This window comes from Microtus pennsylvanicus, chromosome 3 (genome assembly GCF_037038515.1).
Source record: "Microtus pennsylvanicus isolate mMicPen1 chromosome 3, mMicPen1.hap1, whole genome shotgun sequence".
NCBI lineage: Eukaryota > Metazoa > Chordata > Mammalia > Rodentia > Cricetidae > Microtus > Microtus pennsylvanicus.
Genome location: NC_134581.1, coordinates 75,064,959 through 75,090,735, shown reverse-complemented (window position 1 = coordinate 75,090,735; position 25,777 = coordinate 75,064,959). Strand labels below are relative to the sequence as shown.

Here is a 25,777-nt window from a genome sequence, read left to right as displayed (position 1 = left end):
GAATCACACTGCCAGCCAGGCCTGAGAAAAGATGGATGTATATATATTTTTTTTTTCATTTTTGAAATTCAACCCAAAAAATATTCCAGGAAAAGATGGAGAGGCTGGGCTGGATCTCCTTCAGATGGCATTTGCTACCAAGGACAGTGGGCAGCTGGCCAACACCCAGGCTACCCCAGCCCACTTCTCCCTGCTTACTCCAGGATGGGAGAGACAGTGGAGGTGGGGGTGCAGCTGGGAGCAGGGACCAGGGGTGGTGGCTCTGGGGTAAGAAGCTGGGCTGAGGCTGGGGAGAGGTGGGGGTTCCCATGTGCAGTCATCTTTGCCCAGTGACAGCCTCGAAGCTGTCAGGGCTAAGAGCCTACATAGGTGTGGGTGTGGCAGGCCAAGCAGGACGCTGCAGCCAGGTATCTGGGAAAGGCAGGCTCGGGGCTGGCCTTCCCTTCTAACTGATGATCTGCCGGGGTCGTCCATAGCCTGTCATGCCAGCCTGTGAGGCCCCTCTGTTGCTGCCCATCTGAAGGCCAATGACGTGCTTCCCCTCCTGCAGTTGACTCTCCGTGAATTCCCTCTTATGCTCCTGGGCTTTCCTAGAAGAGAGGAACCAGGATCAGACTTCCTAGAACTTGGTGTTCTCCAACTGTCTTCTGATCCCTCTCACTTCATTGTTCAGCCCCATTCCCTTCCTGTTTTTTCTGTCTTTCCTAAGTTTGGCTGGTGGTAGGAGGTAGGGAGTCTGCTAGAGTTCATGTGGGCAAAGGGCAGGAGTTCAGAAGTAAGACCCCATTTCCCCCAGTCCAGGGCCTTACTTGGGACCTTCCTGGCTCTGCTGGACCTTATCTTTATCATGGCTGACCAGCCCAAACCACTTCCACCTCACAAAGGGACCCAAGCTTAGGAACAGGGAACCAGTGGCCACATACTTCATAAACCAGTTGGGATCTCCACGATAGTGTCCATCGTTCTTGGTCACAGCCAAGCTGCCCAAAGCCATTAGAGTCCTCTGCACTGCTGCCATGTCTTTGCCTGTGAGAAGAGTGGCCAGGGAACCAACTTCAGGACCTCAGGACCATATAGGCAAAATCTGCCCCTGATTCAAAAATGGTCAAACCAACAGCAAGTGCCCCCAAATCAGATTTCAGAAGACCCTACAGTAAACCCTCGTGAGTGTGGTGTGGTGTGTTTTTTATATGTGTACAGTTCTAGGATCCAGCACAGGCCCTTGTGCATATTAGGAAAATGCTGTACCTCCAGGCTGCTGCCCCTGTTGTGTGCTCTCTTGGCATAGCTTGTTCCTGCTATGCACACATCAACAGAGCTGGTTGTGGCATCTTTTGATATTTCCTCTCCCTGCCTGAGATTCTTGCTCACCACTAGCCCACTGGCTCCAGCCCATTTTCCTCTGTACCTTCAAAGAGGTCAACAGTCTGGAACATGTCAGTCTTGGTGACTCCATAGTCCTCAGCTGCCTTTAAGAATTGAGCCACCTGCTCCATCTGCTTGAAGACCATGGAAGGCGGATTCTCAGGCACTTTAACTGGCTTGGATCCATCAGGATACAGGCTGTTCACCAGCTTGCTCAGAATCTGCCAGGCACAGAACACAGCTGGATACTCAGCTCAGGGTCTGCCCCATAGCTTGCAGGGTGGCACACACATCCCCAGACCCCCTTCACAAGGTGCCACTCACCACGCCATTCTTCAGCCACACCTGGAAGCCCAGGCGCCCACGATCTGGGCGGCCCACATCAGGACCACACTGCATTACAATCCACTCCACTAGTCGCTCCTCCAGCTCCTCATCATACTTCTTCTCGATTTTGGACTGCACTTCACGGCTCATGCCATAGGATGGACCCTTGTTGGCCATGTTGAGGCAGACCTAAAGCAGACCATGTGGAGAAGAGAGAACAACACAGGTCAGCAAATAGCTTGGCTCCACTTAAGCTAAGCAGGCCTTTAGCTCTGTAAGGGGTTCTCAGGCACTCTACACACCACCGCATACCAGCTAGGCCAGCGGTGTCCACTTACTGCAAAGGCCCCTCTGGACGTGAACCTCAAGAAACAAGATTAGATAGAGCAAGGGTCTGTCAACTTTTTATGTAAAGAACCAGAGAGTAAATATTTTAGATTTTGCAGGTTATATGACCTCTACTATTGAGTGAAAACAGCGTACATGATACATAACCAGTGTGTGCCAATAAAATTTTGTTTGTAAAGACAGTATGGGGCTGGAGAGGGCTCAAAGGTTAAGAGCACTGCCAGCTCTTCCAGAGGTCCCAGGTTCAATTTCTAGCAACCACACAGTGGCTCACAGCCATCTGTAATAAGATCTGGTGCCCTCTTCTGGTGTGCAGGCAGAATGCTGTATACATAGCAAATAAATATTTAAAAAAAAATAAAAAAACCTGCCAGTAGGCTGCACTTCACTTATGAACTATCTTGACAACCTCTGGCCTGGAGGCAGCCTTCCTCCTCTCTTTCCTCATTGCTTTCTTCTCTTTTCAGTACAGGATGGAACCCAGGGCTTCACATATGAGAGGGAAGTCCACTGCTAAGTTTTGTCAGCCTTCTCTTTGTTTTATAGTTTGTTTGTTTGTTTTTTTTGCATGGGGGGGTTGTTTTTGTTTGTTTCTCAAGATAGGGTTCCACTGTGTAGTCCTAGTTGTCCTGGAATTCTGTAGACCAGGCTGGCCTCGAACTCAAATCTACCTGCTTTTGCCTCCTGAGTGCTGGGATTAAGGGCATGAACCACACCAATGCCAGGCTTGTTTCCTAGTTTTAAGGCAATGTCTCAGCTGAGCAGGCTGATCTTGAACTTCGGATACTCCTACCTTAGCCTTCTGAGTAGCTGAAATTAAAGCCCCCACATCACCTGGTCTGCCTAGCTAGAACATTCTTTGTCCAAGACTAGCCAGAAACGCACTAGAGAGTTCTTGCGGAAGCTCCCCAAATTAAGCCAGTGGGTATCTGTCCAGCTGTCAGTTGCCATCAAGTCTTTACCCTCTGCCCCAGAAGCTAGAAGAACAAAGTTCATCCCCCATACTGCAGCTGACAAAACCACCTGGTAAAGCCACCAAAGTCCCAAGGGTTCCCACAAGGCAGCTACATTCTCAGATCCAAATGAGAGAGCATTGCTGTGCCCATGTGAGCCAGCTCTGGCTGTTGCAGTGGTTGGAGGAACCAGTCAGGATTCTGCAGTCAGAATACTCCTGGGATATCCCAGGGCCAAGCATCTGCCAGCCAGAGCATGGGAATCCTACCCTGTTTGGCAGCTGCTATCCCAAAGGCCTAAGCCTGGCAGCCCTCAGAGGACCCAGACATGGAGAAGGAGGAAGGCTGCAGGAGCAGAGCAGACAGGCAGATCCCTGGACAGATACAGTCATGATTGGAGCCAGACCCTGTCAACAGGGGACACTCTAAGTGAGATGCCATCTGTCACAGTGTCTGAAAAGTTTCCAAGCCAACCTCTGGCTTCAGAGGGGATATAGGGTGGAAGGAAAATTGTTTGAACATAGAGCAGTTGGCCAGCCTCCCATCTCCTTTGCATGAAAGTCCCTAGAGGTGGTGGGGAGCAATGGTATCACATGGCTTTTTCCCAAGCCAGCTGTCAAACTCTGGACATCTTGTCATCCTTTCCAAGTTATGAGCTCCCAGGTTGTGGAGTGGGGCTAACCGTCCGCTGTCTGTGAGCTATATCACACAACTGCCTGGAGATGGTGCCTGTGTGCGTGCGTGCGTGCGTGGGCGCTTTAACCAGTGAGTTTGTTTACACAGTACGCTGAGCTGCTCCTCCGCCCCCACTACCTTTTCCAAAGCATTCCCTGAGCCCTTCACCAAATTTAAGAGAAAAGAAAAAAGAAAAACCAGAAGATCTCATCTAAGTGCAACCAGAGAGGCACCTCTCTTCTGGGAAGGGGTCCTCACAGAGGACATGGCTGTCTGAGTGCCCATCTTCCACAGAGGCACCTCTCTTCTGGGAAGGGGTCCTCACAGAGGACATGGCTGTCTGAGTGCCCATCTTCCACAGAGGCACCTCTCTTCTGGGAAGGGGTCCTCACAGAGGACATGGCTGTCTGAGTGCCCATCTTCCACAGAGGCACCTCTCTTCTGGGAAGGGGTCCTCACAGAGGACATGGCTGTCTGAGTGCCCATCTTCCACAGAGGCACCTCTCTTCTGGGAAGGGGTCCTCACAGAGGACATGGCTGTCTGAGTGCCCATCTTCCACAGAGGCACCTCTCTTCTGGGAAGGGGTCCTCACAGAGGACATGGCTGTCTGAGTGCCCATCTTCCACAGAGGCACCTCTCTTCTGGGAAGGGGTCCTCACAGAGGACATGGCTGTCTGAGTGCCCATCTTCCAGCTAGGGCGGACTTAAAGGTCTGGTTTCTGTTGGGAATTGTAAGCAGCTATGCCTCTCCCATACCCACTGTGTGTCCTGGTCCTCTCTAGGAACTGCTGGGACAAAGAACCACAAAAAGCCACAAAAGGGAGCCTTCCTCCAGGCCTCCACTCAGCCTCTCTCCCATTGCCCCACCCCAGCAAGGTCCAAGCGCCTGACTCTTTCCATCCATTCCCTATCCTGTTTGTGTCCTCCGCTGCTGCCTACACGGGGCTGGGACTGGAGGAGAGCATGGGAGAAAGCCCCCGCATGCACTTCTCAGGCTCCAGGAAGTTCCAAAAAGACAGTATAAACTACAGGTCCAAGAACAAGCCCTAGCAACAAGGGCACACACCGCAGCCCTGACATCTCTAAGTTTGGATTAGAGCTCTAGGGATTACATATGCCCTCTCCCTCTCGCACTCAATCCCACCCCTCACTGCCCTTCTTCCCATCTCTCCTGGTGTAAAGTCTGAAGTAGAAAGTCCCAAGAAGTTCCTCTGAGGAGTAGAGGTCAGGTGAGGACAGGAAAGCAAATAATAAAATACAATGATATATGTGTGCAAAGGCCACAATGAAACCCATTACTTTATATGCTAACGAAAAAAATACTAATAAGAAAAAAAATCCTTCAAGTTCTCCTCTTGGAGGCACTGGGGGGAGGAGAGAAGGAAGATGGAAGCTTGGCAGCCCGCCAGGGCATTTCTAGACAGAGGTTACAATATAGAACACCTGCATGGCACTCACCTTAGATGCCCTTCTTTCTCTCCAGCAGGCAAATGAGGAAGGTAGGCAGTGGAAAGGAGCCTCAGACTAGCAGGAACCCAGAGAAACCAGCAGAACCAGGGATATGTCTGACGGCGGATCCCTAGTCCTCATCACCACCAAACAACAGTAAGAATAAGCATTTCTGCATCCCTGGGGCACACCTCAACGCCAGGGTCCCAGAAGAGCAGTCCTACTGCACAGATGTGGCACCATCTGCTGCTGCCCTTTAAACAGCCCCACGCAGAACCACCAAGACCCTTTGGAAAGGTCAGGGGTCCCGGGCCTGCCCACCCAGGCAAAGCTCCTCTGTCTGTCTCCTCTCTGCCAGCAGTGAACAGTGTCCATGGGAAAGCAGGCCCTAGATAAGCCTCTTCTGAAGCACTGAAGTTCTGTGGGGTTAGGGGTGGTGCTCAGTGGTCAGTGGTCTAGTGCCTGCCTGGCTTGCATGGAACCCTGGATTTGATCTCCGGCACTACAAACAATTAAGATCTTCAGTCCTCCACTGTCTCAGGGGCTGCCAGCAGTGGGCTGTTGCCACAAGTAAACTCACCTTCTTGGACATTGAGAGAGAGAGAGAGAGAGAGAGAGAGAGAGAGAGAGAGAGAGAGAGAGAGAGAGATAGTTGACCCAGCTGCTTAGATGGGAGCCTCCTTCTCACCCCAATAATTTCCCCCACTGGTTTTTATTCCCCATCCAAGACACCCTGGGCATTTTAGCCAGACTTTTTGACTAGTTTAAAACAGGACCCAATTCCGTTCAGCAAGTTCGGGGGACTAGGGGAGTCCAAGCTGAGACCCCAGCTCCATCTGATGACACACACCCCCTGCTGGTCCTGTCCCTGGCACTTACAAGGCTTGGTCGTTCCTGGGCTTGAAGAAGAGCAGCGTCAGTGCCTGGGCTGGGCAGACGGGATGGGGCGCCGGCTGGGTGAGGGGTTTAAAGGGCGCCAAGGCAGTGATGTCACCTCTCAGTCGGCCCACTAGCCCCTCCCTGCCTAAGGAAGCCCACTGGGCTCCCCACCCCCGACCGCCCCACTCACTCGACACAGGCTCCATATTTGGGGAAAGAGACCAAGTTGAAGCAGTCTGCCGGGAGCAACCGGAGACATTCCCTGCATGCTTTGGAGATGCTGCGGGGTCGGGGCGGGGCGGTGCCGAGTGTGGCGGGAAAAGCCTTTTATGGGCAGGACCCTGAAAGCCTTCCTTGCTACCCTGACTTGGGTCAGCTCTAGGTCCAATAAGAGTAAAAGGAAGAGGTGATTTGAAGAGTCTGACCCCACAAAAGAGCATCCTAGGGGGGCTTGGGATCCCCCAAACTTGCAGGGACAAACAAGCCACCTTCCTCCAGTTGGCATGGAAACTGAGGATTGGCTGCATGCCAGGCACTATGCAAATGCCTTCTTTTCACGCTCGAGGTTAGAGTTACTACCCCACTGGGCAGCTGAGAAAACCGAGGTCCAGAGTGGCCTTCCCAAGGCCATTGAGTGATGGCAGAACCTGGGCACTCCTGCCCACAGGTGTGGGAGCTAGAGAGGATGTCGCACCCTCTCTGTTGTGCCACCCTGCTCAGGGTGGGGACAGCTCCCAGTTGGAGTAAACGACCTAAGGGGTGGGACCGAGCCCCATGCAGAGCAGTGACAATCACAATCTTAGGGGGTTAAAGGCTGTGGAGACATTAGGGTAAGAGGACTCCCTCCCTCCAAAGATTCCCTATCTTGGAAGTCTGTCATTCCAGAAAGGATCCTTGCTCGTTTGCTCATTCACATCTTGCTTGTGGCTAGCTACAGTGGTCTTGAGAAGGAACAGGCGAAGGATGGTGAGACTGGGGCTCAGTAGTTAAAGACACTTGCTGTCAAACCAATGACCTGAGTTCACTCCTCAGAACCCACATGGTGGAAACAAAACCAACTGTCCTCTGAGCTGCACATACGCGCTATGTATACCACACACACATTCCATAGACAAACATAATTTATGTATACCACACACACATTCCATAGACAAACATAATTTATGTATACCACACACACATTCCATAGACAAACATAATTTTCTAAAAGGTAAGTCATTAGTGGAGTCTGTGTCCCGCCCCAATTCTGGGAATTTCAGGAAACGGATGGAGAGGGAGAAAGAGAAGGGGGAGGGATCCTCAGGCAGTGTCAGCCTCTCCCAAAACTGGCAGCAGGCAGGTATGGCTCCGCCTCAGGAGCTCCACCTACTACAGCCAGCCTGGCTAACTTGAGCTAGCACGGCAGTGCGTAGAGCTATAGCACCCCCTAGTGGCATCTGAAGGAAAGATCATGATCAGGAAGCTGGAGTTTCCCCAGAGACTACACTTGCCATCCTGGACACTGCCTATGTCCTGAATTCACCAGACTGGCTTCCAAGATCCCATCCTCTTTTGCTGAAATCTAAATAAAAACTCACTCCTCTTGAATCTTGTTTGCCATCCATATGGTCATTCCTGAACAGTCTTTTTGTTTCAAGAGTTTCTCAGTGTAGCCTTGGCTGTCATGGAACTCACTCTGTAGACCAGGCTGGCCTAGAACCCAGAGACCCACCTGCCTCTGTTCCCCGAGTGCTGGAATTAAAAGCGTGTACCACCACCGCCCAGCCTGAAAAGCTCTTAAAACCGTGGTCTGCAAGCTCTCTGCCCACTTCAGACATATGTATGGATGGGAATGGCTGGGACACGCTTCTGCCTACTGGTTGGAAGGGATGCTGGCCTCTACCTGGTAGGCAGAGGCAGGTGTATGTGCCAGGAGAAGGGTGTTATCCCAGGGGAGAAGACACAGAGACACCTTGAGCATCTTGCTCCTTCTTGTGGGCACAGTGCTTGGTGCAGGTCAAATGTTTACAGGATTATCAGGTGGCCCGAGGCTGAGGAGCACCCTGGGGGAAGCCAGGAACTAGTTTCCAGTGCAGCCCTGCACAGAAACAAACGGGAAGGGAAAGCGAGATGGAATGGGAGGCTCCTGTACCACCCAGCAAAGAGTAAGAGCCCAGATCCCAGGTCTGGTTGTCTTTATTGAATGCACTCAATTCATAGCAACAGAACGGCAACCACAGCATGAAGACATAGAACAGAGCTCCGAAACAAAGACCCAGACCTGCCTCTTCTCCCAGTCCAAGAGCTACAAAAACACGGTCGAGAGAATGAAATACATTCCTGGACCCCAACCCCCTTGGCATCTGGAATGGACTTGGTGGAGTGAAGGGAAGCCAAGGAGCAGAGTGGCCAGGGCCCAGAGCTGGGTGACTCCATGTAAACACCAAGGCTCTTAGGCCCATGTGACTAACACAGAACTTGGCTAAATACTGACGGAAACTCAGAAGCCAGCCCTGAGTCCTGTAGTGAGGCAGGGCCAAGGACACACAGAGACCTGGCATGTCCCTCCCTTTCTAAAACAGGCACTGGGGCTCCTGCTGCCGTGAAAGAGAAAGAAAGGGCTGTGTGCTTGGCACTATTCCTCCATGGCCTCTGGACATTCTTGGGCAGTGTCAATGGCACTGAGAGGCCCCCAGCTGGGGCTTGGCAGGACTTTGGGTGCAGAAGGGGACAGTGAGTTGCCACATCCCACCAACCCCGGTGCTGGCATCATTCTGGTGGCTGTTGGGATGAGGAAGTGACCTCTGAACTCAGCCCCCCAGATCAGACTCAAACCAGGCTGATCCTCACTGCTCAAGAGCCAGCTCCAAGCACAGGTCGAGGGAGGAGGGTTGTACCTAGGCCCTTGCAGGCCTTAGCACCATAAACCTGGCACCAGCTGGCCAGGCCCCAAAGTCTCCTACCTGCATCCATCCTGGCAGGCCAGAGTGGGCAGTGATAGCAGCCAGCTGCAGGCCCAGAGAGAACTGGGGTCCTGGTGCTGGACAGAGAATCAGGCACCTGACTAGGGTCCTGGAGCAGGGCATGGGAGGAAGGGCAGGCTGCGGGTCCTAGGCTGAGAGGAGGGAAGGGATGGGGAGAATGGAGGCATGAAATGGGACAGGACATTGCCATTCCACCTTCCTTCCCCAAAGGGACAATGGAGAGCCAGTGGATAGACAAGACAGATGGACGGACAAGGGTCCTGAGGAGGACCCAACACTGAGAAGCAGCAATTTGGCCAGTGTTTGGGGAATGGGGAGCAGGCCTCTTCCACAGCAGAGGCAACTGCAAGGCTCGGTGCCACCAGTAACTGTCCTGAGTCAGGCCTGGGCTGGAATCTCGATGTCCTGCCAACCATCCGATGCTGGGCAGCAGAGCTGGGACTCACACCCTTGGTGCTATGGCGGCACCTGGCAGGTGATGAAGGGGCCCCGAGAGGTGAAGTCTGGGTCCTAGGATACTGCTAGAAGACATAGATCTTGTCTCGCTGTACTGTGTCTAAGTCATCATCCAATGTCAGCAAAACCTAAGGGTGGACAGAGGGTCAGGAAAAGAGGGGCCATATGCTCTATTGCCCCCTCCACCCTCAGGCCAGGTACATCCCACATACCAGGAAGGACCCAAACATGGCAATGGAGGACAGGAAGTGCCAGATGTCATGATCATCAAAGAAGTCAAGGAGGATGCAGTCACGGTTGTGTTCCCTGGACTCTGCGGGGGTTTTCTGGCAAAGGGACAGGGCCAGCAGCCTACTGACTCTGCTGTGACGAGGCCAGGTTCAACCCCCGCTCCGACCCACTCCATGGCACCCCCTCCCCCCACCCCGTGTCCCGGCAGGAACTCTCATGCCTCACTCTCCAGCCCACAAGGACCAGTTCCATCCTCTGCATCTCAACTCAACCTCCGCCAGACCCGTCTTCTCTTTCCAGCGGCGGGCAGGCGACTGGGAGCACAGCTTCCACTCAGAGAGCCCAACTCGACTGCCACCTGGCTCTCAAGTGACCTCAGGGCACTTTCGCCAAGTACTATATCAGACCATGCCCTATTCCCCAACAACAGCGGCCATGGCTGTCACTCCAGATCCTCCCTGCTCTGCCCACACCTCCAGGCCACAACCATTTTCTGACCCTGTCTGTATCTGGAACAGCCTGTGCTGAGGCCACAGACAAGGCGTGTCTGACCCTGTGCAGGGCTCCCACATCAGTGTGCTCTCACATTCCAACCTCTGTGTGACTGCTCAGGCGGCAGGACCTGAGTTATGCGGCTCTATGCATAAGACTATGGCCAAGAATAAAGCCTGCCTTCTCCAGGAAGCTCTCCCAGGACTTCTAACCCAGAAACCTCACCCTCCCCTCTTCTGCACACTCCGCTACCTTGACTTGCTTTCATCTTCCATTTCAAACATGAACTAGATATGGGGGGGACTTAGTGGCAGAGCATGTACTTGGCATGTGCAGAGGCACAGTTTTGATCCTTGACTTTAAAGCGAACAAAACACCAGACATGAGCTAGCAGTGTCTTTTGAACTACATTCTGAATTCAACGCTATACGGGCAGAGGCCATATAATGTTCTTGTTTGTTTTTTAAGACAGGGTTTCTCTATGTGGCCCTGGCTGTCCGGGAACTCACTCTGCAGACCAGGCTTGAACTCCCAGAGATCTGCCTGCCTCTGCCTCACAAGTGCTAGGATTAAAGACTGCACCACAACGCCTGGCAGATAAGTCGGTTCTATCACAGATTTACAGCGTGTCCTTTGAGGCAGTAAAGAGACTGACGTGTCTGGTTTGAAACCATAGCTGCCACACACTAGCTCTATGCCCTGGGGGAGGTCACTTGGCTTCCCTGAGACTAGGCTGCCTTTGATGATGCCCAGATGGCCATGAGGCACGTTCATCAGGAGGTTTTAATAAGAAGTAACCAGGAAAGGCCTGGTCCCAGGTGGAGAACTTGCCATGCATTGGCTTGCTATAAGCCTGGAGGTGAGCACTCACCTGCCACGTGCTGAGTCCCTGGAAGAAGAAGAAGAGCGCAAAGCCCCAGACCACGGAGGTGCAGATAATGCAGAGCAGGGGGATAAGCTTGATTCTCTCTCCACTGCGGAGCTGGGGAAGCACGCGGCTGTCAGCAAGGCCACTGCCCACCTTCTTACTGGGCCCCTCCCAGATTTACAGGGCTCAACCACAGAACCCAACCAAGTCTCATGCCGGCGCCTTGTGTCTTGACCCACTATCCACCCTAAGCTAGGTGTCCATGTACCCAGATCCCTGAGCCATCAAAGCCAACAATGTGGGCACTCCTTCACATTGTACAATGTGGAAGCCATTGGGAGGACCAGTCCTCAGAGGTCTGGTCTATCACAGGTCCTATGGACTCAGGCTGGGACATAGCTTGGTGGCAGAGCACTTGCTTAGCAGGTGGCTCCAAAGGGTACATACAAGAGACTCAAGCCACCCCATCCTCCTGTCACAGAACCATGGACAGAAATGCTCCCGTCCTCTCGGTACCCCACTCTGTCCACGACTGAAGCAGCTCAGCCCCCTCCCACTCACCTTCATAATGATGTAGAAGGCAAAATAAAGCAGCAGGTTGCAGATGCCAATTGCCAGCAAGTAGGAGGCAAAATCATTGGGGCGCATGATGAGTCCATATGCAGCCCTGAAAGAGGGAGTATGTCTGGGGGAGGAGGGAGGTCTCACCTCTGCCCACACCCTACCAGGCCTCATCATTATATTGGACTGTTTTCAGAAGTCTACAGAAGGTTCTAGAAGCCCAGGAGCTAACACCTCTCTCTCTAGCCCCCATTCTTTATGTTCAATGCTCCAAAATCATCTATAGCCCCCTAAGTCAGCTAGTGGCTGACTAAGGCCCCAGCTGACTCCATAGCCAATGGCCACACTCACAGAGACCAGTTGATAATGTTGCCCATGACCAGAAGTACCATGCGGTCCTGGAGGGAAGCAGAGACACAGGGACTGAGAGGGGGAAGAGAGACAGGGAGAGAAGTGGCAGAAGGCTCAAGTCAGCCTGTCCCCACACTACCCTAGGTACTCTGACACACCTTGATCCACCCCACAGGGAGGAGGAAGTCAGAGGAGGAAGGGGTCAGGGAGCGGGGCAGGTACCGTGTAAAGGGGCCCGCTGCACTGCCGGATGCAGTCTGTGTAGAGCACATGGAGGATGCGGCGGAAGATTCCAGAGTCTGCAATGAGCAGGCGGGGACTTCAGAGGGCAAGCACAGCAATGTCCAGGAGCACTCTGGACTTCCCACCCAGTGACTCCTCCAGCCCGGCCAAAGAGAAATGAAAGGTTCCTGTGTGTCCAGGTACCCAAGGTCCCCGCACCTCAGCCACCCTGCCCTGCGCATGCTCTCACCCAGCTTCCAGCGGCCCATGTAATAGAGCTGAGTGCTGAGGAGCAGGGTGGAAATGATATGGATGACTGAGAAGACGATCCAGAAGGCCGTGTTCCCTTTGCCAAAAACCTGTGGGGGAGCCCCCAATGTGGGGTGAGGGAGTGGTGAGGGCAGCTGTTCCCATGCCCCCCTATACTGGATCCTTACTAGGGCAGGCTGTTTGGTTAGGCTGCAATTATAGAGGGACCCAGGACGGCCCCTTAGGGAAGACGCAGGACCTCTCCTGCAGTGGAGGACAGGACGAACGTATCACATGTGTGCGCATGTGCCTTTCCTGTGGGGTATACGGAGTAGACCAGGCCCTCACCACGCCCAGAACGGAGAAGAAGATGACGATGGCCAAGCAGGCATATGCGCTGTAGGCGCTGGCGTTGATATCTGGGTGCCGCTTCTGGTAGAGCTTCAGCATGCAGAGGCCAGCAATCATGTACATGAATGAGGTGTCTGGGTGGGAATAGGGCATGAGCTAAAGAGACACCCACTGGGACTCCACACAGAACACCCAGCCCAGACCTTGGAATGCCATGAGCAAGTTTGGAGGGTCAGCACTTCAGCCCCTTAACTGCCCCTGAATCCTGAGGATTTTTCAGTGTCTTTGTAGGAGTGAATGGAGAAGAAGCAGGGCAGATAGCCATCTTCTTTTTTTTCTTTCTTTCTTTCTTTTTTTTTTTTTTTCAAGATGGGTTTCTCTGTGTAGCTCTGACTGTCCTGGGAACTCACTCTGTAGACCAGGCTGGCCTTGAACTCATAGAGATCTGGGATTAAACATGTGCACTACCACCACTTGGTTTAACTGGCCATCTTTTTTTCTCTTCCCCAAGACAGGGTTTCTCTTGTAGCTTTGGAGTCTGTCCTGGAACGGTTTCAAACTCACAGAGATCCGTCTGCCTCTGCCTCCCAAGTGCTGGCATTAAAGGTGTGCGCCACCACCATCCAGCTAGCTGGCCATCTTCTAATATGTGAAGCTGCACTCAGAAGCCAGCCTCCGAGTTTCGTACCAGCTACCTGGGATGGTGGAGGGTCAGCAGACAAGAGGCAGCACTCACCAAACTGGAAGTTGGTGTAGTTGGGGCAGACATGGTAACAGGCACTCAGCAGTCCCTCCATCATTAGTGCTGTGCCCATGGCATAGAAGAGACCGAAGTGTTTGGGGATCCCACACTCCTGCGGGGAGAAAGAAAAGGAAGGGAAGTAAAAGTGAGGTGGGAAGAGAAGAGTCCTGAGAGGAGACCCAAGGAGAGGGGAAGAGGAAAAGGACTATGTGGTGAGTGGGTAGCAGGGTGGGTTGTGCAAGACAGAGCACACAGAGCAGGGCAGAACAAAGCAGGGCAGGTAAAACAGCTGAGCAGGAAGAGGTAGAAAGGGCAGGACAAGAGCAGGTAGGATAGAGCAGAAGGCAAGGGAGAGTAGGGGGAATTGTGGGCAGGGCAGGGCAGACCTGGGTAAGGGAGGGCAGGGCAGGACAAGGCAGGGAGGACCTGGGCAGTGCAGGCAGGGTGAGGCAGGGAGGACCTGGGCAGTGCAGGCAGGGCAGGGTGAGGCAGGGAGGACCTGGGCAGGGCAGGGCAGGGCAGGGTGAGGCAGGGAGGACCTGGGCAGGGCAGGGTGAGGCAGGGAGGACCTGGGCAGGGCAGGGCAGGGCAGGGCAGGGTGAGGCAGGGAGGACCTGGGCAAGACAGGGTGAGGCAGGGAGGACCTGGGCAAGACAGGGTGAGGCAGGGCAGGTAGGGTGAGGCAGGGAGGACCTGGGCAGGGCAGGGCAGTGCAGTGCAGGGTGAGGCAGGAAGGAACTGGGCAAGGCAGGGAAAGAATCTGGGCAGGGCAGACTAGACCAGAGCAGGACAGATCTGGGCTGAGAAGGGCAGGACAGGGAGGACCTGGACAGGGAATGGCAGACCTGGGTAGGGCAGGAAAGATAGGGAGGCCCTGAGTAAGGCAGGACAGGGCAGGGCAAGGCAGGACAGGGCAGGGCAGGGCAGGTCAGGGAGGACCTAGGCAAATCAGAACAGAACAGGGTATGGCAGGGTCAGATTAGATAGAGCAGAGTTGGACTAGGCAAGGCCAGTTTGCCAGGAGGAGGCCTTGGTGGGCAGTGGCTGGCTTACCAGAGCGTAGAGGTCATTTCGCATCAGGGCCCGGTTGTGATTGATCTCTCGCTGCAGAATGATGAGCAGGAAGAGCAGTCCTAGCAGGATGTACCCCAGGTTGCTGAGGATGTTGTTAAAGGCGCTAGAAGGGACAAGATAGGCACTAAGCTTACATCTGGGCCCTCAGGCCCTTTGCTTTCTTCTGCCCAGCAGGCTGTACAAAGCCCCACCCTGCCCTGCTCACTGCTGCCCACCCTACCCACCCCTGGGCCAGCACAATCCCCACCTGAGGTTGCCCAGTGGGTGGGCACAGAGGAAGTTGTAGTAGCAGATGTCCTGGTTCCCTGTGACATTCACCACCTGTGAGGGGTGGAGGTGCAAAGCTATTGACTTGCCTGACTCAGCAAGGAGCCTGTACCACACTCCGGGGGTCCAACTGGCAAAACAAGAGCAGTCAGCAGGGCTGATGTGTGTACGCAGTCCCCAGCTGGTACTCCTGTACACTGTGTGTTTTAGGGGGTGCAGATGCCTGCCATTGTCCTTTTTATATTTGTGACTGAAAACTCCTTAAGTTATTGCCTCACAGAAAGGAGAGGGAAGGGAAATTAGATTTACAAAGTCCTGTGACCTCTATTTTCTAGACCCGCCCCCAGTCTGCAGATGAAGGAACTGATGCTCAGAAACCAGAGCCTCGAGTTGGATCTGAAAGCTGGTCCCTGGACCTATGCACTGCAGTCTCTTTCTGCATGCAGTGGCTCTGCAGGGGAGGCAGTCACACGCAGTCGCTCCAACCCTCCCCTCTCACCGTCTGGTAGGTGATCACCAGCTGCACCACAGGAAGGGCGTAGAAGACCGCAATGGTGGCTATGTTCCTGAGGGCGGGAGGGCCGTGGTAAGGTGGGCAGGACCCTAGGAGCTGCCCCGTAGTAACAGGAGTCCCTGTCTGTGTAGCCTACTCACCAGAAGTAAATCTGGTACTTTTTCCGCAAAACACGTTTGTCCTTTCGTGCCAGATCGGCCACACAGAGATATTGCTGAGGAGAAGCAGGAGTGAGTCTCACGTACCCCAGGCCTGGGAGAACCCCTGCCACCCAGGGGAGGATAGACACATAGGTCAGTGGGCAGGGTTCTGGGACTCCCCACTTCTGTGGCTAATTAGGCCAAGATGGCTTGCCCAATTGGTCTGGAAGGGGTTGGAGGTCAGGCTGATTTCTCCTGGAATCAATCCTCCCTGTCCCAGCTCAGCTCTTTCTTTCTGCTTCCCTAACATGCCACAGAGATATGCCGGGTGGGACCTCAACACAAAGTCCCTTCCTTCAGAAACCCCTGACCAGGGCCAGGCTGTCCGTGTGTCACACCTTGGTGCGAATGACATTTTTGTCGGAATCGATGTCAGTCAGTGTGTCATAGTCATCCTCTTCCACGGAGCTCATCGAGTCCAATCGTGGCCGAGTGCCCACTGGGTCAAAGGAGCGGTCTAGGAACGCCAAAGGAAAAGATGTGGGCCAAGAGGACCAAACACTGGGTCTGCCCCCACCCATCAGAAGCAACTGTCAAAATTATTCAACAGTGGGGAAGTGGGCCAGGGTTCACAGCAGTAGGACAGGTGGCTCGGGTGCTGAGAGGAGATGTACTCCTAAGTCAGTGGGAACCAGTGGGAGTCCTGCCAGAAGCCACTGCATGGCAATGACTCCAGCCCTGCTCCACTCCTGGCTCTGGTCCCTGAGCTGAGGCTCTCCAGGCCACGACACTGAGCGGACCCCAGACACAAGTAACAAGATTGCACTTGGCCAATCATGCAGATTAGAAGATGCCCAGTCCTGTTGGATTCTGAGAAGACATGCATGGCCACCCTTGGGTTAAAGCCCTGGTACACAGGCAAGGGCTTGAGAAAGAGCACTCGTCCTCGGTCTTCATCTCCTCCTGGTACCTCACCTGGCCAAAGCCCCTAAAGGCCAGAAGGTGACACCCAGACCCAGGAACCCTTGGCCAGCAAGCCAGGGAGAGAGGACACTGGCAAGAGGACACTGAACTAGAATGTCTGACTGGCGGCCAGCGCCTGTCTATCTCAGAAGACACATGGGCTGGCACTGGTGGCACTTGATAGGGAAGCCATGCACTAAGCATCTTTCTGGCCCCAGAGATGGCCAGCTCCAGTGGCTGACCATCCAGGCAGGAATTGATTGGCAGGGCAGCCCTACCCCCTCCCCACATCTACCCATGGCAATGCACAGCTGCCGCATCTGGCCAGAGGGAAGGCGCCGCTTGAACTGGTCGTGCCCTTCAAAGGAAAGGTAAAGTTACAGGGGGAACTGAGGCCCGGTAGGAAAGAGAGGAAGGAGGGGGCAGAAGAGCAGCCCTTCCCTGGTTCCAGCATCTGGCAAAGAGGCAGCCGCCCACCAGAAGTCTCATCTAGTCAACAGCAGCCCTGTAGCACACAGCCTACTGCCAGGCCCACTCACCCTGGGAATTGTAGGAGTGGTCCCCTGAACCTGTGCTTTCAACCAGTCCATCAGTAGATCCGGAACCATTGTCTGCAGGCAGGAAAAAGTGGTGAGGCAGGTGCGAGTGACCTCAGAATGAGACTCTAGATCTGTTCCTAGAGAGCCCGGAGTAGCTGCAGGGGCATGGCCAACAGGGGGTGGCAGCAGAAACGGCTGTGGCTGGGCGCTGGCAAATACAGTCCTGACTTTGACACATACCGAAGGAACCATAGTTATAACCCTCGTAAGGGGCGCTGCCAGGAAACGAATCGGCCAAGACCCGAGGATGACCTGCAATGAGAAGTCAAGGTCCTCTTAGGCTGTGAGCAAGGGCAAGCCAAAAGCCAGAGGAAAAGAGAGGGGAGAAGCTGGAAAAGACAGTTGCAGAGAAGCCATGCCAGCAGTAAAGAAAACACAGGCCCCAAAACCTACCTCACTAGACAACCACGTCACTCCAAGCAAACATGCCACCCTATATCCTAAATGTGGGGACAAGCTGGGCATGGTCGTTCATGCCTATAACCACAGCACTAGCCTAGCTAAGACAGCAAGAGAGCTACATGTTTGAGACAAGCTTGGACTACAGAGTCAGTTTCAGGGTACCCTGGGCTGCCAAGGAAACGCATCTGGTGCCAAGGCCCTCCCTAGACAGTCCTCATGCTTCGCATTCCTCCCCCAGCAGCAGCTCCTCTGCCCGCAGCACCTGGAGCTTACCAAGGAGAGAAGCTGAGAGAGAGGTCCAAGCAGGAGGGAGAAGTGATGGGAGAGAGAGAGAGAATAGAAAGTTAACAACCTGAGACTGAGCTGAGCGGCACTGCCTGAGGCAGACTGGCGGTGTAGCTAGACCACGGGAAAGTTTCCAGGATATCTACGGAGCGGTGAGCCAAGACCCCAGCCTGTTTCCACTTGTGAAATGCTACTTCTAGGCTGAATATGTATGAAGAAGCCACCAATCTGCCCTTCCCCATCCCTGCTTCCCATCTCCCCACAGCAGATCCACCCACCCCCATTCCCTGGAGATACCACTTTCTGGACAGGCTCGGTCTATGGCCACCAACAGCGTCTTCTTCCTTTGCCTGCAGGAATTGAGAGGAAAACTGAGGCAGGATGAGGCCCTAACCTAGGCTAGGCTAACCGTCCTTCTATCCTCTCTATCCATTTAACTCCTGAATCGTGGGTTTCTCCCACACCAGGGAATAATAGGGTGTCCCCAGCTTGGGAAGGAATGATGGGATGAGCCTGTTTACAAATGGTCCATAGACCACAGATCCCAACAAGTACCCGTCTTGCCCGCCCCTGAAGACAATTAACTATAAGATCACCATGGACCAGTTGGGATCCCACCACATTCTCTCTTCCGTGCCCCCTGCCCAACTGCTCCAGAGAAGGGAACAGCCCAGGAGTTCCACCTTACCTCCAGTTCTCCCAACAGGCCAGGAGTACGGTCAGCAGGTAGAAGGAGAGAAATATGCCCAGGCAAAAGAGCATCCCACCAACATAGGCCTCAGCTACGGGGAAGGAAACAGGAAGGTGAGGAGCGAGAACACAGCAATCCCTCCCATGCTGCCTCTAGATGCCCAGGGACCACTGGGATTTGGCTGCTTCTCCCCTGAAGGCAATGCCCAGTCAGTACCAATACCTGGCTATTGCTCCAAACACCAAACTCTCGCCTGAGCCCACCTGTTCATGTGGTTTCCTAGAACTGTCTCTCTTACTTCTAGAAAACTCCATGTTGTCCTAACCTTCAAACGACAGCTCAGAGAGGGTACCCTCTAGGTGGCCTCCTGTATTGTACATTATTCCCACAGTGACCTGCCCTTTTCTCATCCCAGCCCTCAGGACCTTCCAGAGCCCCCCTGGTCTCCACCTAAGGGCTTCCTAAGAGCTGCACTCCTAGCATACACGGGGGCGCAATTTATGCTTTGCTTGCATGTTATGTATATGCATCATCACATGGGTGTCTGTGGAGACCAAAACAGTGCATCAGATCCCCTGGAACTAGAGCTACAGATGGTTGTGAGCCGCCATGTGAGTGTTATGATTAGTACTTGGGTCCTCTGGAAAGGCAGCCAGTGCTCTTAATAGCCGAGCTATTTCTCCAGCCCCAGTTGTTTTTATTGCTGTCTATTTTGTTTTGGGTTTTTAGACAAGGTCTCAGGTTCAAACTGGCTTTGAACTCATAACCAAGGATGAGTCTGAGCTACTGATCTTCCTATGTCTACCTCCTAACTGCTGGGACTAAAGAGGGGTGTGCTACTGTGCCAAGCTCCTTATTTTGATCTTATATTCTCCCGTTTAGAAAGGACACCCCCAATTTAATAACTCAATAGACATTGCTGAGCAGTGACTAGGGGCCCAGTACTCTAATTCCGGATTAAACTCACAGTTGAATATATCTGATGGGACAGATTTCTTTTCTTTCTTCTCCCCCTCCCCCACCAGACAGGGTTTCTCTGTGTAGATTTGGAGACTGTCCTAGACCAGGCTGGCCTTGAACTCACAGAGATTTGCTTATTGCCTGGCTCTGCCTCCCAAGTGCTGGGATTAAAGGTGTGTGCCACCACCACCCAGCTCAGATTTTACTATTTCTGTCACAGAGACAGGGGACAGAGATTCCACTGTTAAGTGGCAGGAAATGAATGAGAACTTGCTCTTCAGTTTGGCCACGGAGCTTGTCCCATATGACCCTGGGATCAACCGGGTAGAAGTCTGCTCAGAACACTCCTTTCTGACCCAGCGCCTGCTGGGTAGGAGGGCCCTCGCCACCCTTCCCATTCAAGGAACACTTCTTTCCTAGGTCTGAGACAAGGAAGCAGGGAGGTCTGTCCATTTTTCTCAGGTACCCACACTTACATGTGACAGCTTGAGAGACCAGTACTGACAGGGTTTTCTGACGATGCCCTTGATCCACCGGATCATCTGGAAGTAAAATATCAAAGTGGAAAAGAAATGGCTGATTGGAACTTAGCTAGGGTTATGGAACCTAGCCTCAGAGAGTCTAGGGCCTAAAACTCATATCCCATCAGATCCACCAACAGTCACGAAGACTCTTCTGTTTCCTGGGAAGCCAATGAGCCTGACCCACCCCTAGCCAATACATGAAACATACCTTCCACAAAAGGGTAGAAGGGCAAGGACCCTCCACAGGCCTGGTCCTCGGTCTTCACCACCACTACCACATAAAAGCTGTTGCTGGGGAAGTCTTTACGCTGGAGGAGGAGGACAAAGACAGTGATGACCATCATCATCACCGCCACTCTTTTCTGAGTAGGAACTCTGGACCAGATGCTCTAAGTTCTTCCTGTATATAATTTTACAAAGATCCCCCTCCCTCACATTTCTGTGATGCTGAGGGTCTAATACATGGCCTCTCAAATGGCAGGCAGATGCTCGACCACCGAGCCACACCCACAGGAGAAGTGTTACCATTATCTTTGTGAAGTCAGGGCTGGAGCCCAAACCTGTACCCACACTCCAATCAGGTGAACAAGTGAGTGAGCACATGACCCATACAGGATGTTTGGGGCACCAGCCAGAAGACAGGCTCCACTCACAAATAGCAAAGAACCAAAATCACAGGAATGAAATATGGGGGTGGTGAAGAATCCAGCAACAGTAAAAGGTTTCTGAATGTGTGACAATGAAAAATTACTCAGAGTCGAAGGCATACTGCACCCAAGGTGCTTCTAAAAGCACTCACCCTGTATCGGGTGACGTCACCTCAGCCTTGGTTCTAAACACACAAGTGCACTTTGTACCATGCATGCCATCACACCACAGGAAGCCAAGGAACACTGTCTAAAAATCAGCTTGGCTAATGTACTGTTGCATGCTCTGAACTGCAGTGTGTTTACCGCACACACCAAGTGTTCTGCTCTCGTAGAAACATGATGGTTTAGTAACTGAAAAGACAGCATCTAAGTAATTTCCTGCCCTCGTATCTCAAGCATGTGAAGACAGTCCACACATCTTGGAGTTGGACTGTGTTAGGTAGGATGTTTGGTTTAAAAAACTCTTTTGTGTGGCTAACGGACTCAATGAGTTTTGATTTGGGATTAGGATAAGATTTTCAACAATTTCTCTTTTAAAACTAGGGAACGCTCCACAAATTTGCATGTTATCTTCTCACAGGAGCCATGCTAATCACTGTACCGTTCCAATTTTACTTCTTTCTCATTTATTTTATTTTATGTGCATTGAGGGTGTCAGATCCCCTGGAACTGGAGTTACAGGCAGTTGTGAGCTGCCACGCGGGTGCTGGGAATTAAACCTGGGTTCTCTTGGAAGAGCAGCCAGTGCTCTTAACCACTGAGTCATCTCTCCAGCCCCCTTTCCAACTTTAGGATATGTGTTGTTAAAGCAAGAATGCAACGGTTTCTAAAACGGCCCTGAATATGCTTCTGCCACTTTGTACTCATCGTTTATGCAGAGTGGCACCCTCAGCACTGACAATAGCAGACAGGAGTGCTTCTGAGTGAGCCTCTGCGCTCTTCTGGAGCACATCTCATCCGCACTGTCACATCCCTCCTGAATAGAATCCCTTGCTGACTGAAGACAAAAAAACAAAGCCAAGAGCCAGTGAGATGGCTCAGTGGAGAAGTTTCTCAAGCACAAAGATCACAGTGAAAAGTTTAGGAAGCCCTCGTGTAAGGCAGGAAAGGGTAGAAAGACAAGTGCAGGGTGTGGGAAGGCCTTCAGTTCATCAGCCAGCCCCACCTTTCAGGTCATGGGCATTCCTACCTGCACAGTGATGGCTGCCTTCTTAGTCATAGTCTGGTACATGCCAATAAAGGCCACGTTGTTGTCTAGATCATAGACAGGGCACTACAGGGGAAGGAAAGAAGAGGCAGATGGACACAGAACTGGGCCCTGTCCCCTTTTTCTAATGTCCCAGCTACTTTCTGGTGAAGAATAAAATGAGAGACAACTTACCAGGACATCTTGGATGGAGACTACTGAGCAGGGGAAGGCCTTCTTGGAAGTCACCTTGACAATTACAGAGTCTACACCATCAGGAAACTCGTATTTAAAGTACTGAGAACATAGGAAGGGGAGGATGCTGTCTCAGGAGGGTGCTCTCCCTGCCCCTCTAAGTCTCCTACAAAGGAGGTGCCAGACTCTTCTTGGTTCAGGCAATGAAGCTACCTGGAGAGAAGAGCCTTGACCATGAGTAGCCTTCTTCTGCATGACCCTGAGCGCCAATCTCTTGCAACCTCAGCTGGGCATACAGGACAGTGCATGAAAGGTAGAGTGAGGAAGACAGCATCTAGACCTAGTCACTGCACTGTGCCAACCCGTCTATCCACACAGGAGTTCCGAGAGACCTGGTAGCCTTAGCTATCCCAATGCCTACTCCTGCTCTCATGTTCAAGACTTCCCTCAATTTTCTTTTGGTTGTTGTTGCTATATTGAGGCAGGACTCCTGTGTAGCCCCAGCTGGCTTGGAATGTACTATGTAGACCAAGCTGGCTTTGAGCTCAAAGGTGTCAGATCCCTGCTTCTGCCTTCCAAATGCTGGGATTAAGGGCATGTGCTACCATGCCAGGCTAAGAGATCCCATTTGTTTGTTTGTTTGGCTGGATGGTTTGGGGAGGAGAGGTCTGAGACAGGGTTTCTCTGTTTAACAGCCCTGGCTGTCCTGGAACTTGCTTTGTAGACCAGGCTGGCCTTGAACTCACAGAAATATGCCTGTCTCTGCTTTCTGAGTGCTGGGATTAAAGGCATGTGCTACCACTGCCTGGCTAGAGACCCCCATTTTGGACAAGGGATTTTACCTGGGGCTGGGCTGCAGTGGTATTGAAAGTAAACGGCTCCCCAGTCCTAAAGGGCAGAGAAGAACCCCACAATCACTCCCAACTCTTGGGAAGAAGCCTGAGGCTTTATGGTCCTCTCACTCGACCCTGATTACCTGAGCACAAAATTGTCCACACGGTTGACTCGGAGCTGGTAAGTGGTGTTGACTGGTGACAGGGTGGACACATCCACATAGAAAAACTGGACCTCAGACTCATTCTTGGTGGGGGGCTGACACAGAGTTCGTTCAACTTTTTGGTAGAGGTACTTACGCTGATACCTACAGTCCAAGACAGAGAGGGTGTGACTAGTCCCAGCCAGCCTGGCACTAGAGGGAAGTGAGGCTCCAGTTCTTTCCATCGGGTCCCCATACCTCCCAAGACGCTGGGCTCAGGGAGCAGGGAGGAGAAACAGAAGGGTCTCCTGGGTGAGGCTCCCTTCAAGGCCTGGCTAGGCCGCCCCTCCCTTCATCCCCAGGTCCTACTCACAGCCCTCGCAGGATTAGGGGCACCTGGAAGGACACAACAGCTTCTTTCTGGCGGACCACGAACAGCAAAGGCGCCTCTTTCTGCTTGTTCAGGACATTCACAGACACACGCACACCCTCAGTCTGCAGACGACAAGAAGTGCCCTCACTCAGCCCCTCTGTCCCTCAAACACATGATGCTACAGACTGCATGCCCTGCTTTGCCCTAGGCTATCCATCCTGGCCTGCTTGTGTGGGAATAAGCCCTGTCTCGAGGAGGGGCTTGGCGTCGTTTGCCTGCTTTTGGAAGATGTGCAGTCTGTGGAGCAGCAGGTCCCAGACAACTGCAGGATATGCAGAAAAGACCTTAGGAGGTTCCAGGATAGCCCTCGAGCGCACACACGTGCCCAGGCACACACTGACAGAGGACAGCAAGAAGTGTCCTCAATCTTCTTCTTGTGAACTAGGAAGCCAGCAAGAAGCTCCGGTTCCACGACTACTCTGGAGGCCAGAGCCCTGCAGGGAGGGGTGGACAGGAACAGTGCGGAGACTGTTGAAATCCAAGTTACACTCTATTTCTGACCAAGGGCCAAGCCGTGAAGTGACTTTACCTCGGAACCTCAACTCTCCCCTCTAAATAAGCCACCCTTTGCTGTGGATGGGGCCACACAGGACAGTGAGGGTTTAAGTGACAAATCACAAGAATGTTACTACTTCCTAGGCTGCCAAAAGCAAATCTAGGAAGGGGTAGCACATTTAGGATGACCAGGGACACCGGACTGAAAGAAGAGAGATCAAGGTTCAGGGAAATGGATTCTGACCTGCCAGAAACCAAACCCCTCTCCATCCCAAAGAAAAGCCCAGATGCCTCATTCTCAACTCCACTGCTTTCCAGCTCTGGCCTAGGAGGGAGAGCAGGAGGCCACACTCTGCCTGGGCTCGGCTACCCCGCCTTCTACTTTCACCACTGGGGAGAAATGAGTAAGAAATCAGAGCCAGTTCTGAGCTTGAAACAAACTCCCTTTCTTTCTCTTGCCACTCAGCTCGCAGAGGGCCTTATCTCTGTCATCTTCAATGTACAAGGCCAGCTGGCTTTCCGAGGCAAGCAGGTCTGCCTCCTTCACCTCCCTGTGAAGTGGAGCAGTAAAACTTGCTGGAGCAGAGCCTTTCAGTTCTAAGTTGGCCCCCTTTGGAGTTGTCTGAGCAAGCCCCATAGAAACCAGTTTCCCCTTCACTCCAACCTCACACAGCTTCCAGGTTGAGAGTCAGGGTAGGGAGCAGGGTAGACCTGTCCAGATCACAGCTGGTGGCAGGGAACTTCCCAAGCTGCCCAGCTGGAGCTGCAGGGAAAGCTGGTGGGAACGAGGCCTCGGCAAGGGGAGGGAGGCTCAGAAGCTGGCGGAGACGGCAGGGGTGACATCAAGGCTGGGTTGGGCGCCCACCCTCTCAGCTGCCCTGCCGCAGTGGAGCCCCGCGCTCACCCGGTTGCGGGTCACGGTGTGGTTGAAGGTGTAGATGTTGACCAGCTCGCTGTTGACGTCGTCAGCGTAGGTGCGCTCAAACTCCGCGTCTTTCTGCGAGACGTTCTTGGGCCCCAGAGCCCCTAGGTGACTCTCGACAGCGACCACCAGAAGCAAGCACAAGGGCAGACTCCGGGCGAACATGGCCCGGGGCGGCGGGGACTGGCGACAGGACAGCGACCGGGCGCGTTGCGGCTGCCGCAGCAGCTTCCAGCATCTCACCAGGACCAGAACTTTAACCCCGGCCGGAGATAGGACGCGTCCCCTCCCTGGAGCCGCTCCTGAGCCTCACGCGGACCCCAGCTCGCGTGGGCGGCACCGCGACCCGCAACCCCGGCCCGGCCCGGCCGGAGACCCGGCGTCAGCTCGCGCCAGGAGAGCGGAGGTGGCGGTGGCCCTGGCCCGAGGCTTCCCGGACGCGGGCCCTTTAAGCGCGGCGGACGCGGCGCAGAACTCTGGGCCACCAGGCGCCGCGCCGCGGTAAACAGCGGGGCTGCGCCCGCCCGTGACGTCAGGGGAAACCGACGCGGGTTTAAAGGGCCAGGCCGCCTCCTTCGCCGACCTGCGAGTGCCTGGAGTGACTTTTTCTTTTTTATTGAAGGACCACTAGGTGTTGTATTCTTGTTTTTGTGGTCAGCGATTTTTGTTTTTTGAGACAGGGTCTCACATAGCCCAGGCTGGCCTGGAACCGATTGTGTAAGCTCGAGGGCCTTGAACTTCTGGTCCTCTTCCTGCCTCTATCGCCTGGTGATGGCACAACAGGCGAAATTCAGAGCGCCCAGTTAGGTGCTGGGTCTTGTTGACAGATGTTCTCTTTGCCAGAGCAGGAATTCTCCCCCCAAACCATTAATCCTAGCTTCATTTTTTTTTTTCTCATTGTAACCACCTGCCCACTAAATGCCGCTCCCCTCCCACTACAGGGTCACTCTGTTGCCAGGACAAGGACGCCTTCCAACCTAGGAGCTATTTCCTTTCTTTGCAGAGGCTATTTTTGTTT

At 53.3% G+C, this 25,777-nt stretch overlaps 2 protein-coding genes across 6 annotated transcripts; both read right to left on the bottom strand.

The window, feature by feature from the left end:
- Positions 1-22: 22 nt before the first annotated feature.
- Tagln (transgelin) lies at positions 23-6,090 on the bottom strand. The gene is made up of 5 exons (XM_075966078.1): positions 5,998-6,090; positions 1,690-1,881; positions 1,409-1,586; positions 924-1,026; positions 23-590 (listed from the first exon to the last, which is right to left on the bottom strand). The coding sequence occupies exons 2-5, from the start codon at positions 1,867-1,869 to the stop codon at positions 446-448; spliced, it is 606 nt and encodes a 201-aa protein (XP_075822193.1). The 5' UTR covers positions 1,870-1,881; positions 5,998-6,090; the 3' UTR covers positions 23-445.
- Positions 6,091-8,156: 2,066 nt separating this feature from the next.
- On the bottom strand, positions 8,157-25,120 carry Sidt2 (SID1 transmembrane family member 2). 5 transcript variants are annotated; one of them, XM_075966058.1, is made up of 28 exons: positions 24,742-25,073; positions 23,283-23,404; positions 22,910-23,074; positions 22,776-22,821; positions 21,934-22,035; positions 21,742-21,825; positions 20,111-20,210; positions 19,855-19,920; positions 18,416-18,509; positions 18,025-18,077; positions 17,795-17,869; positions 17,221-17,292; positions 16,981-17,052; positions 16,737-16,799; positions 15,877-15,995; positions 15,479-15,552; positions 15,324-15,390; positions 14,805-14,878; positions 14,537-14,660; positions 13,478-13,595; positions 12,739-12,875; positions 12,392-12,500; positions 12,142-12,218; positions 11,920-11,966; positions 11,569-11,674; positions 11,011-11,121; positions 9,629-9,742; positions 8,157-9,544 (listed from the first exon to the last, which is right to left on the bottom strand). In XM_075966058.1, the coding sequence occupies exons 1-28, from the start codon at positions 24,922-24,924 to the stop codon at positions 9,482-9,484; spliced, it is 2,637 nt and encodes an 878-aa protein (XP_075822173.1). In that variant the 5' UTR covers positions 24,925-25,073; the 3' UTR covers positions 8,157-9,481. The 5 variants fall into 5 exon arrangements, 4 of the variants coding, with proteins under 4 accessions (XP_075822173.1, XP_075822174.1, XP_075822175.1 ...); XM_075966059.1 differs by lacking the exon at positions 16,737-16,799; XM_075966060.1 differs by lacking the exon at positions 17,795-17,869.
- Positions 25,121-25,777: the final 657 nt, after the last annotated feature.

Excerpts from the sequence above, each read along its gene's own strand:
- Tagln (XM_075966078.1), bottom strand. The coding sequence starts at position 1,869 with ATGGCCAACAAGGGTCCATCCTATGGCATGAGCCGTGAAGTGCAGTCC. Across the intron at positions 1,027-1,408 it reads GACTGTTGACCTCTTTGAAG|GCAAAGACATGGCAGCAGTG; the intron begins GTACAGAGGAAA and ends CTCTTCTCACAG. Across the intron at positions 591-923 it reads GATCCCAACTGGTTTATGAA|GAAAGCCCAGGAGCATAAGA; the intron begins GTATGTGGCCAC and ends CCTCTCTTCTAG.
- Sidt2 (XM_075966058.1), bottom strand. The coding sequence starts at position 24,924 with ATGTTCGCCCGGAGTCTGCCCTTGTGCTTGCTTCTGGTGGTCGCTGTC. Across the intron at positions 18,078-18,415 it reads GCCTGTTGGGAGAACTGGAG|GCAAAGGAAGAAGACGCTGT; the intron begins GTAAGGTGGAAC and ends CAATTCCTGCAG. Across the intron at positions 11,675-11,919 it reads AACATTATCAACTGGTCTCT|GGCTGCATATGGACTCATCA; the intron begins GTGAGTGTGGCC and ends TCCCTCTTTCAG.